The 12,594-nt window shown below is 41.4% G+C and overlaps 1 protein-coding gene across 4 annotated transcripts in view; it reads left to right on the top strand.

Moving 5' to 3' along the window:
- Window positions 1–12,235, top strand: part of RASAL2 (RAS protein activator like 2) — a 379,074-nt gene extending 366,839 nt beyond the window's left edge. For 2 of the 4 annotated variants that reach the window (XM_060132692.1, XM_060132664.1), the window contains exons 17-19: window positions 1,100–1,187; window positions 6,472–6,610; window positions 7,176–12,235. In XM_060132692.1, coding sequence (XP_059988675.1) covers window positions 1,100–1,187; window positions 6,472–6,610; window positions 7,176–7,327 — 379 coding nt within the window. In that variant the 3' untranslated portion in view covers window positions 7,328–12,235. Of the gene's footprint in view, window positions 1–1,099; window positions 1,188–6,471; window positions 6,947–7,175 lie in introns of those variants that run through there. The other 2 variants (XM_060132683.1, XM_060132674.1) reach the window with 1 other exon arrangement.
- The last annotated feature ends 359 nt before the right edge of the window (window positions 12,236–12,594 follow it).

Genomic DNA, 12,594 nt, shown 5'->3' with positions numbered 1-12,594 from the left:
CTTTTCTAAATGTGAGACCTTAGTGCACTTCCTTTGAAGATAGAGGTAGTCTATTTTCCTTTAGTTGTAACAATTAGAAAAAATTAAAACTTAGTGACTCACTTGAGAGGTCTTAGAGGAAAACTGAATCTTAAAAATGTACATATTCAATGTCAAAGCCTAACTTAGTTTTTTACGGCAAGCCCAGAGAGGTGGAAGGAAGTTTCATGGGATGTCTTCAGGGCCAGAGAATCAAGGGAGAAGGCCAAGGACGTCCAAGGGAGACTAAGGGAGGGGACAATTTTACCAAACACTACATAGCACTTACTATGGGCCAGGTACTTTTCTAAGCACTTTACAGATAAAATTTGTTTAATCTGTTAATAATAATTTGATTAATGCCAATCTCTGAAGTAGGCATTATTATTATTCTCATTTTACAAATAAAGAAACAGGCAACAAATTCATTAAGTCACTTGCCCAAGGTCACTTAGTGTTGCTGCTGGGATTTGAAACCACGCAGTCAAGCCCCAGAGTCCATGCTCATGACCACTGTGCTTCAGTGTTGTTAAATGCTGTAGGCAGGTCAAGTAACTTAAAGTCAGAGAAGGTTTGCTGTTTAAGCAGCACATAAGTATTTAGCAGTCTTACCGAGAGGCTTTTCATGGAGTTTAAACATCAGGGGGCTAAGATGTGAATGGTGGAAGAGAAAGAAAGTAGACCTACTATGTGTAGAGTACGCTCTGAGGAAACTTAGCTGTTCAGGGGAAGAGAAAGGTCAGCTGTTACAAGGTAACAAGATTAGGAGAGGGTTTGGTTTTTGTGGGTTGGTTTGCTATTTTAAGATGAAATAAGTTGTGCTGAGGAAAGGATCTGATAGAAAAGAGGGAGATAATAATTGTGGGAATGCTGTTCCAGAGGAGGTAAAAATCCAGTCCCAGTAGAGAAATCAACTTTGGATGTCTTCTTCTAAGGTGGGTGAGAAGATAGAGCGTGGTTGCAGATCTTGTACTAGGAAGGAGTGGCAGTACTGAGCTGTCCTGAGTGTGGGTTTCTTGTCCTCTACGTTAGCCAGCTCTCTCCTTGAAGATATTGATCTCTCCTTACTACCCCATTCTAGGCTAATGGCTGTGGAAGAGGAATTGAAGAAGGATCATGCTGAGATGCAAGCAGTTATCGATGCAAAGCAAAAAATAATTGATGCACAGGTAAGCAGGTTCTTAGTCTAGTGGAAGGCACTTGTTTATAATAACTTATCTCCTGACTTCCCACCCTTTGCAAATGCCAAGGCACATGATGGACAATAGGTCACTGGAAAGTTCTCAGCATTACCTTGTGAAGAGTAAAAGAGTTTCTTTGTGACCTCTATGACCTTTTCTTTCCTTTACCGGTGACAAGTCTGTTAACCTAGCAAAGTTTTAGCGTGCTTAGTGCAGTTGCTCGACAAATCTCAACCTAGTGCATGATGGGGTTTACTTCTTTCCTTCTGGAAAGGAGGGGATTCTCTAAGGGGGTACCTGTGAAAAGTACACTGCATGTGTCTGGCTTGTGACCTCCACTGACCATTGCTTGGCTATGATGTTCACAGTCTTGTCAGTCACGTCCACTGTGCCATCAGCCTCTGGCCCCAAACAGTAGTCTAGCTGCAGGGGAAAGACAGGGTTGTAAAAGGTACCCTTCCTTGTTATTCTTTTGGTTCCGGATTGGCATTGATGCCTGGGATTCGCTTGGCTGCCCTTCTCTGTTGGCGCTGTGCTTGGAGAGCCTCTTTTGGTTGATGAAATCAGAACCTGGGCCTCTGCTCACTGCAGCTTCTACCTGTGATAATAATGGCATGACGGATGACTGCCAAGAGCACCCCCTCCCAGGTTCACGTCAGTGATCAGAGCAAAACCCAGGAGGCAGGAAATGTTTCTAATTCCTTTTTCATTTTATCAGTGCAAAACATGGTTGTATTTCTTAGAGTGAAACAAATAAAAAACGGCAGTGCAGCTTGGATGTGGCTGGTCTGGCCACTGAATGTATCACCTCCCTGAAGACCACCCAGCCAGGTTTGCGTTTCTCACTCTTAAGTACCATATCATTTCCCTCAGCTCTGAAGTAAAAATAGGAGCAAGGACTTTATGTCCAACTTTCTTCTCTCCTTATCAGCCAGTAGTCAGTCTATGGCAGAGCCCCCAGTATTCTTAAACACGCATTCTACCCCCAGTCTAGTTTCCTGACAGGGCTAATATGGGATGGGGTTTATTTTTCAAAGGAATTGGGAGTAAGGCTGAAAGCACAGCCATGGGAAGAGTGCGTCATGGGCCCCCTACTCCCTCACATACACGAGACCCGGCAGTCGAGGGTGAGTTGTGATGCTCTCTCGTCAGCACGGTTCCCAGAATATTTTGGACCCTTGAACTCTGCAGTTTCTGGATATTTAGACCTCCTAAGAATCAGAAGAAAGTTCTTACTTGGTCCATTTTTTAAACTTTTCTAGGTGTCCCCAAGGTAGATGAGGGAAGGGTAGCAGAGACAAGGCCTTCTCGACAGGCACACTGTAAAAATTCATCTGAGAGGCTTAAGAGAAACAGTCTGGATAAAGAAGGCAATTTAGTCAGGGAAACAAGTGTTGATAAGTGTTCACTTTGGGATCTTCAATGTGACAGTGTAAAGCAGAGAGAGTTCTATTAATAACTACACCCGAATAGATTTTAGTTCTAATGAAATCATACAGACCGTTTTAATAACTTCAGCTTGTCTAAAACCGAGTCAGTCTTAAGCAGAGGGAGCTTGGGGGTGTCGTAGTCATAGCTCTGTGCATACAGCATTTCCACTTTCTCGGTTGCCTGTCAAGACAACCTCATCATTAGCTTCTGAAGATTTCTACCCCACCCCTGCCCCCATTTTGACAACTAGAGTAAGATGACTGGGTATGGAGCAGGAGTCATAGGCATAGAAGGTGAAAGCAAGGGAGGGAATCAGGTTCATCAGGGCTCAAAAACTCTGGAAAGTAAGGACCTTCTCGCAGTTAACACGAGGACGTCACCATTCAGGAATGGGAGAACTGTTATCCTCAAAGCATCAGTCAATGTCAGACTTGTGGTCTGGCTAAACTAGATAACAGTTTGGGTCCATATTTCAGGCAGTGGTTTTCAAATGGTTTGATTCTGTGGACTGTTTTGGCGGAACCAGAGGTGCCTCCCATAGATGGCTTTCCAGCTGTTCCTGCTGACCATTCAAGAACAAGGGCTTCTCTCAACGAAATTTATTACTGTATAATAAATTTTCTACTGGAGGCTCACTATGGATCCCTAAAGAACACTTGGAGAATCCATTAGACCACATTTTGAAAACCACTGCACCATGCACAGCACAGATGATAAACACTAAAACTAGTTTTTTAAAAAATTATAATCTCCTTAAAAGGAAGGTTTCCCAATTCCAGCTGTTGTCTCACTGATACATTAAAATCTTATTCTAGCAAAAGACTATGAAAATCCTTTAGTGTCTTTTGTAACAAATGACTTTTCCTTTGAAAGGATAAATCTTACATCTTAAGTGTTTGATGGAGCAGAGCAGCCCTTCTGGCATTATTTAATAGAATGAGGACATGTTTGGGGGTGAAAGCTTCCCAGTGAGGGAACCCATACTTTTATGTCCCTGGCATCTGCCTTGGTGCCACTGGCAGTTAAAAAATATTTCTGAAATGAATTGCTTTCCTTATACTAGCAATGGGCCCAACATTTCCCAAAACAGGACAGGTCAGGTACCCAGCAAACTGGTTTCCATCTTCTCTCTCAGCAGCCCTGTGCCCCTACAGACAAGGCTGGTCCCTGAACTCAGCCTCTCCATCTCCTCGAGTCAGTTTATGCTCCAAAGGCCCCACCGGGGTCAGCCACTTTCTATTGGAACTGGGAGAGGATGAGTACTCCCCTGGTGACCCTGTCCTGGGCCTTGTAGCACCATCATGGAGATCCTGGTGATGGTACTAAGGGACCATTTCTTAAACATCAGACCAGGGACTGTGCCACCTTTCACCCACCCCCGGATCTCTCCATATGACTCAGGTGGAGAACTTCCTCCTAGGAGAAGCAAGCAGCTGCCTAGTTACTGTTGCAAGTGATATCTCCGCTGTGTTAAATTACAGGTCATAAATGGAGATGAGATTATGCAAACAGGCAAGTAACCCGTCCATTCTCTAGCTGAGCAGTTCCCAGCCCTGGCCCGGTGCACTGGCCTCCTACACATTCCAGCTCCTGCACTCCCCACACTTGAAATCCTTCCTGTCAGGCAGGAACTAGATTGCTTTGCCGTTCAATCCAGGCAGAATGGAGAAGTCAAGGCCATCGTTTGCCAACTGAACTTGACTTTCAAAAGTCCCTGTTTGATTTTTTTTTTTTTTTTTTTTTTACTTTGAAAGGTTGGCAGTGGGGGGAGTTACAGAAGGGAGTTTCTCCACTTGGAAACTTTCAACTGTTTAATAGAAGGGCTGCTTGACTTCAGCTGTTACTCTTGAAGGAAAGAAATAAAGACAATCATTCTTAGCCTTTTTTGACCCTTTAAGAATCAAATAATTTTTCATGAATACCTAATTTCTTTGGATCAACCCTAGAGAATCCTGCACTCCTTAGAATTGAGGCATTATAATTTATCCTAATACTGATATATCTTTTCTTTTTTAATCATTTTTAGATATTACCAGATTATCTGCTTAGAGATCATTTCTAACCGTAGGGGGAAACATCATATCTGGCTCCCACCCCTTTTCTCCTGATAACCACTGGCCAACCCTTACTTACTGACTTTTAAAAAGATCTATACTTGTTATCCCAGTAAATTCCACTGGCTGTAATTTTTTTAATTATTATTTTTTTAAAGCCTTGTAGTTCTTTCTTTCTTTGAGTTTTGCTTATCCTTAAAACAAGTTACCTTTCCAAAGTAAAAAGCATCTTAGGCTAGATTAGGGGTTAGTTAATAATGCTGATTTTTTTGTATCTTACCACCTGAGTTCTCCATCAAGGAAAGGGAAAAAAAATGTTAATAATAACAAGTGTGAGCTAGTTTTTTTCATACTTTTGAAACTGTGACCACCAGCCCTGCTGCCATACAGATCCCCGCCCCACCCCCAAAGCAGGAGATTAAAGGGAAGCCTTACTTGATGCTGTTGTTGCATATGCTTTTACCTAAATTGCCCCCCAGGGCAGTGGTCTTCACTCTGCATCCTTGGGCAGCACATTTCTGGCAGAGCAGTGCTGCTCACGGCCCTGTGGAGCTATGCTGTAACAGCAAGGAATAGCATCTAACCCTCAGCCCTTGTATGTACTCTCTGAACCTGACCATGACTATCCTTCCCATGCTTTTCCCTGAGTAAATTAAAACACTCCCTGGGTAGAAAAGCTCTTTTTGGCTTTGGGGATTGTTCCTCACATGCTTTTGTTTTCTTTTTTTTTGATATCATAGATGTAGGTAAAGACTGTCCTTCTCAGCGTTAACTTGTTTTCTAAAAAATGGCAACTTCATGTAGGAAAGGTTCTAGGATGATTTACCTAGCTGGTGAAGCTAAGATTAGGATTTCTCTCCTAGTCTTTGTGAGACTGATAATATTTTGATGGGATGATTTTTATTTTTGTTTAATTTAGATGAGCCTACTTTTCTCTAGATTGCCATTTTTTCCCTCTTTTTTCTCTTGGTTTTTTTTTTTGTGTGTATTCAACAGTCTTTGGTTCCAAAATATTTGTTCTAAGCCTTTTTTTTTTTCCCCGAGATTCAAAAGTAAAATGAAAGCAGTCTCCTTATTGGGTAGCTTTCCTGGAGTACCTCTGAGCTGGAATGAGTCTAGGAGCTTGTGTTCTCTGTTTGTTTTCATGTGTTATGTTTCTGGCATCCCCCTTTGGCCACATCTCCCTTCCCATATTCAAATAACTCCTTGGTCTGAGCTTTTGGCTGCTTCTCCCCCTCTTGCTGTTGCATCCTCACTTTGTTGGTGACTATAAACTGCCACCATGTATTGTTTCAGTTTTGAGCACCATGTGAATTCTTTCCAAATGTGACTGATGTGCCCCTTCGGGGTCTAAGAACCCATAGATCACATGCACTTCTCCTCTGTGAAATGAAACCTCTGGTGCTTCTTTCTTTGCCACCTAATTCCCATGTTTTAGTTTTGACCCAAAGTACTTAATACAGCAAGGCAGCTTGACACCTCTGTTTCATAGTCTGACGTAACACATGGTGTCATTTTTACATGATGTCCTAGGGTCCCAAGCGATGATTAATAACAAATCCTGCTAATGCTGAAAGGAAAAAAGAGAGAAAATAAACACAGACCCGTTGGGCTCAGGGGAAGCTGGCCTGACTAGGGTGCAGAAAGAGGCAGAGACGTTCCATTTGTCTGGGAAGCATCATGTGTACTGCTGTTTGATAGAAAGCATTAGAACAGTCATTCAATAGAATATTACGGTGTAGTTGCCTGCATGGAGCCAGAATAAAGCCATGATTGGTGTGTTGTAGGAAAAACGGATCGTGTCGCTGGATTCGGCCAACACCAGACTGATGAGCGCACTGACCCAAGTGAAGGAGCGGTACAGCATGCAGGTCCGCAATGGCATCTCCCCCACCAACCCCACCAAGCTTTCCATCACGGAGAATGGTGAATTCAAAAACAGCAGCTGCTGATGGGCTTTGTGAATAGACAGACTGTGGGAGGAGACAGAAGGAAATGCCCCCGCTCTCCTGTCCCCAGCCCTCTCCCCAGCCCCACCAGGTTTACAGAATGTTGCTACTTCAGAACAGCAGGGTGGCGAGCAACTCTCCAATGAAGACAGGAACCTTGTCTTTCAGGGCATAAGGCTAAGACTTCCAAGGTCGACGCTTCCTCCCCACCCCCCCGGCTCTGTGTACATAGGGAACTTAGTTCTGGGCCATGTACAGAAAATACCACTGTAATATACCCAAAGGAAGTTAATAATGTAGATTACCTTTTTAATTATTGCTATTTTTATTATTGTTGTCCTCTTGTTGAAAGCACTGCAGTTGTTAGAGGAGGCAAAGTAGGAGGTACATGTGAATGAGAGATGAGCCTGGCGGCTCACCTGGTAGAGACCACGTGTCTGTCTGATAGAGCACACAGACCGCAGTAGGACATTGTCAGAATGAGTTTTTCAGGGATTCCTCTGCCAGTTTAAAAACCCCACTCTGGTTCCCTTGTCCTTTAGGAAAACATGCAAATACCGAGATCCAAACAAAACAGTTTATCCCATTGAGCAACGAAGACTGGTTCTGGATGGACAGCTATCTGATTTGGGGATACACTGTTCCAGAGGACACAGATAAGAGCTGTTGTATCAAAACTGGACTTTCGGAGTGATTTCTATTGAACTCCTGTTGCTGTTTATTTCCTTCTGTCTGTAGCAGACGGGAATTTTCCATTTTAGATAGGGGGCTTTTTTTTTTTTACCCCAGCTGTAATAAAGGGTGTTCTTCTTCCTCTTTAGAGTTTACAAAACTATAAATATTTGTGTCTCTATAAACCATCTGCATCTTCACATCCACTTGCCCTTTCCTCCCCCATGGTGGGAGCAGTCGTCACCAACAGGGTTTACTCTCCCCTGGAGAGGTTATTCAAATATGCTGTCCATAAGCCATCCGAAATAAACACCCTTTCTTCCATACAGAAAAGGGCTAACCATACCATACCATGGCAGCAATCTCTGAATATTTCCTATCAAAAATTTTTTTCTATTTGTAAGTTATAATTTTGGTTTGGGATAAAGATTTTACCCAGTGTACTAGCAGATCTCTGGGCAGGGTAATTTTATCTCAGTCTTTAACTTTTAAATTGCTTCTTCCTCTAATCCCCTCAGTAAAATTTGGAAAAGAAATCCAAATCTGAAGCATTGCTCTCTTAAAAGTCATGATTACTCTTAATGAAAACTAAAATACTAAAAGTGGGAGGACAGCACATTCCAGCTGTTATTCCCATGCTCTTTGTAGATTTGGCAATAATAACCCAGTTTCACTAGCTGTCATCGTTGGCTTTATTGTAGGACAGATTTATTGTAGGACAGAAACAGTCATGGAAGCTAAGTTACTTCCTTTTTTCCAGAGGTGTGAAATGTCATCTTGAATGCAACCTTGATTATCAGAAGTATGGAATGTTACAAGTTAAACAGATATTATATTTACAAGTATATATACACATATACTCACACATATGTACATATAACTGCACAAATAGGAAAAGTTCCTGCCTTCTATGCTGTTGGATATAATGTTTAAAGGGGTTAGAATCTCTTTAAGCAAGATCTAAGCAATTGTTTATATTGAGAAAGCAACAACATTTCTCAAGTAAGTTAATGATGTCTAGTTGAAATTATAAACCTTAAGGAATTTTTTTTTAAGAAGGAAAAGGAGAAAGGAGGGAGAAAAAAAAACCACCTGAGGAAGCCATAGACCTGGAGTGAGTGTTTCCACATAGCAGAATACTTATAAGGAGACGAGAGAACATTTATTGTGTCCCCTTTTGGGTGAAGCCCCGATAGAGACACCAAACCTCCATTCCCACCGCACCCCCAGGCTTGCATTCTGACCTCTTAAGCACTGCCCTCAGGTGGGTCTTTGTGTTGGGCCTTGCATCTCAGCAACCTCACCATGGTCCCCAGCCCACAACCTTTTAAAACATTTCCCCTTCGTAACACTCCTGTTTCTGCCAGTCAGAGATCTAAATCAGGAGCTGCCCAGTGTGCTTATCTGATCTGCAGACTTCATGCCCACATGTATTGGCACTTGTGCATTTTCTTGACCCGTGATCATTATTTTACAAATTCTTCTCTCTTCCCTCCAAGCTGAGGGCACACTGTGGCCAAATGACTTATTTTAATAGGAAAGAAACATCACCAATTCTGAAGTAGTGCTTCGTGTTTGGGGAGAGGGTATGTAAACATAGGTCCGTTCTTGTTTGTGGCTATTTTCAGCTCTAGCCATTCTTTATAAAAGTCTTCAGAAAACCTGGTAAAAGAATGGTCAGTTTCAGTGGCCTTAAGTATGTAACATGGGTAATGTCTTACACTGAGGTTTGAAAGCTCTCAGGTGGTGGTTACGGATGACAGAGGACTGATAAACTATATTGGAGGGTTGGAGGACACAAAATCAAATATGTTTTTTATGGATGCAGTACATCTTGTCAGCATTATGGGAGCTTCTTAGAGGGCTGCCTACTTTGGAAGATTAGATGCCCAAAATGTTTGGATAGATTATGCAGCCCTCTATTATCAGGTTATCTTGAATGAAGAGAAAAGAGTAAACAAATAATAAAATTAGAGGTAAGCTAGGAGTTCAGTGTAGTTGCCAGATGTTAAATTTTAGATTATCCTTTGAACCTATTCCTGTCCGAATATTTTTCTGAGTATTTCTTTAGAGAATGCTGCAGTCTATAGAACTTATTCTGAAAGATTTTTTTTTTAGTATGGAAAAAGTCAGCAACAGCTGATAATTTTTATGGAGGTATTGCTTAATTGGCTTTTCTTCAGCCCAGATAAGTGCATACCTCTCTTGCTGGGAGGAGGTGTATGGTTGAAGAGAAGTGGGTGGATTATGATAGCATGTCTTGCACTCCTTCTGACACCCAACATGTCACCACATGGTGGGGTGCAGCATAGACCAAGGCTGAATGGAATTTGGAATTCCTGTGAAGTGCTTGCAAAATGCTTGTCCAGATGACAACCAGATTTGGCCATTAACAAGGACAATGTTGGTAGGATTTAGGAAAAAAGCTTTATATTTCCGTTTTATTTTCACTGGAGCAATAAGCTTTCTGAGCCAAAGCAGCAAAAAGGAGTAACATTTCCTTCAAGTCATCACATTACCTGAGTCTCTGCAATACAAGCCATGAAGGAGGGGAGATTATAACTAGGTAACAATGACAAACACTTGAGCACTTACTATGATCCAGGCACTATCACCAAGATACTGTTGGGGTCCAGGGCAGTCTGTTGTAAGGGAAATGTGGTAAAATGAGGTCATCATGCTGCTGTAACTTTGCCCTTTCACTTGGCATTGAGTTGGTCAGAATTAGCTTTCTCTAGTCTGCTTCTACCTTTCCCTTTCCCTGTAATGGTGTTGCACAGTGAAAGAAAAAGTAGGATTTCCTGTCTAGGACTGCTGTATGCCCTTGAGAATTAACTTGACTTTAAAAGTAAAGCTTTTTAGATCTTAGTCTATTTATGGATCTGTAGCTCTAGCGACCCTCGTTTCTCACTCTGTCCTCAGAGGCACACTGGGTTGAGAGCAGTTCCTTTTTGGAAGCCCCAGAGCAAGACAGTTGCCATCAAGTGAGTTTGATTACAATTTGTTCTGCCTTCCATCTAGGTTTAGTTCCAGTTACGTCCAGTTTGGAGTTTCTGAGAAGGCTGGTTGTGGGACTGAACTTGGGGAAGGAACCCTCCTTGGGATTTACCTAAGGCCCATGTGACCCTGACTAGAGTTGACACCAGACTAGGCTTGTCACTGGGCCTGACTCAGCAGCTCTGGAGCCCACACCATACCTTCCCTGTGTTTTCACCTTTTGGGGGGGGGGGGTCACCGTCTACAGATTATGGAAAACCAAAAGGGCTTTCTTCTCCATTCCCCTTCCCTTTTTCAAGTCTGATAGTGAAGTCTCCTGCTCGCTTCAACAGTAAATGGTTGCCTTCCCACCCCTTACCTGAGGGCCAAGAATTTGGGATACTTTGTTTTTATCAATATGTCAATGGAAGGGACCTATTTTGCCAGTTTGTTTAAAAGCAAGATATGTTGGGGTGTTGAATTTTTAAATAGAATCCCTTTTTGTGTCTGAGTGATTGTTATTAGTCCTAGAAGCATTCTGTCATGACCCAGTTAGGAATGCTCTTGAGTTTAGGAAGGACAAAAGTGATGAAATTTGCATGAGACAGAATAAATATCTTATGAGGAGTGAAAGAACCTGAGGAAGATACATGATCCAAAAGGGGACTAATGCACAGCAGCCTTCTCCATAGCCCAACGGTTCAAGGAAACAGGAGGATTTATATCCTTTGCCCAATCTCGAAATACGTAGATATATAGAAAGGCCATTTCTGTAGACAACATGTGGGTACCCACACAAAACACACGATTCCTAGGGCTTCCTTTTTCTGAATGTTAATCCATCTTATAGAGCAGTGATTCCCAAACTTCCTTGAGATTTTTTAGATTTTATGCTCTCCTTTGTTAGATTTTATGACTGGTTCTTTCCTCTTTAAAATGTACCATATGTGTTATATGTATATATAAGTTAAAGTGACTTGAAATTTGGCTTGACATTGTCTCAAGAACCCTAGATATCATTATTGATACCTTGGGAGTCACAGAAAGAAAGTTGAATATCACTGATGCGACAGTAGGATACAGAAAGAAATAGCTTTGGTTCCTGATCAGTTAATCCTCAGGTGTTTGAGGAACCAACCCAGCAAGGCTTGGCGATGAGCCACCCAAGGAAAGCCAAGTGGTCGTTTGTGTCCAGATTTCAGCATGCATTTTAATTTCCTATTCAGTTCTTATTTTTCAGTGCCCTTGTTTTTCCCTAGGAAATGTTTTAGTTTGGGATTTAAAACCAGATATATCTGTTGTAGAAAGATTTCCACAGAAGCTGTGTTTTAGGGGCCTCGATCATCTGTGTGGGGCTACAAATATTTAAGAATAACTATCATATTTATGTCACTTCTAAACTCCCAAGGGAAAAAATTCAATTCCCTGTTCACCAAAAGGTTAAATACTAATTGACCACTATCCTGCAGAAAATTTGAAATAAATAGTACAGGTTAAATTTTGACTGGTGCTTAGACATTTCCTAGTTACATTAAAATTAACTCAAAGCAGACAGCAGCCCATTAACCTGAATCACACCTGTGAGGAACTTCTAAATTTGATTTTGTTTTTCATCTCCAGGGCCTTAATAAGAGTGTGTTAATACACATGACTATTTTACAATGATAGCTCTAAATAATTTATTTTTATTTCAAGAAAGAGAAATACACATTAGAAAAACAAAACCCAAGATTTTATTTTATTTTTAAAGCCATATTTTTGTGCTAGTGGCACTTAGATTGTTCCATATGTGAGATCCATATCTGCATTTCATTACCTGGGTTTGTTCTAAAAGAAGATTTATTTTTGTTCTGTGAATAATTTTTGACGGTTCTTGTACATGTACAGATATAGATACGTTTGAGGTCTTTTATTGATATTCCTACAAAGAATACAAATAAACTTTAACTTTAAACATTTCAGACTAAAGTTGCTACTGTATTTGACATATTACTGTTTGACTTCTAGCATGTTATCTGGGTGATTAGGACACTTGGAGAAAAACCAGAAACAAAATGTATGCAGGAACATTATTCTGAAGGTATATTTTAACATTAAGAACAATGCGTCTTAGAATTTCCCAATTTACAGGTAAAAGTATTTAGCTGTAGGACAAAGAGCTAGCATTAACACATACTGTATTGTAATAACACCCTTAGAGAGCTCCTCATTCTGGAGAGTTGGAAATCTCTTTACTAGCTTGTGACTGGTGAAGAAAATGTCCTCCACTTTATTGAAAGTATGGCCCCACTCAGCTCTCCAGACCAGTACTAT

This window comes from Lagenorhynchus albirostris, chromosome 2 (assembly GCF_949774975.1).
Source record: "Lagenorhynchus albirostris chromosome 2, mLagAlb1.1, whole genome shotgun sequence".
Lineage (NCBI taxonomy): Eukaryota > Metazoa > Chordata > Mammalia > Artiodactyla > Delphinidae > Lagenorhynchus > Lagenorhynchus albirostris.
This window is presented reverse-complemented; position numbering and strand designations above follow the sequence as displayed.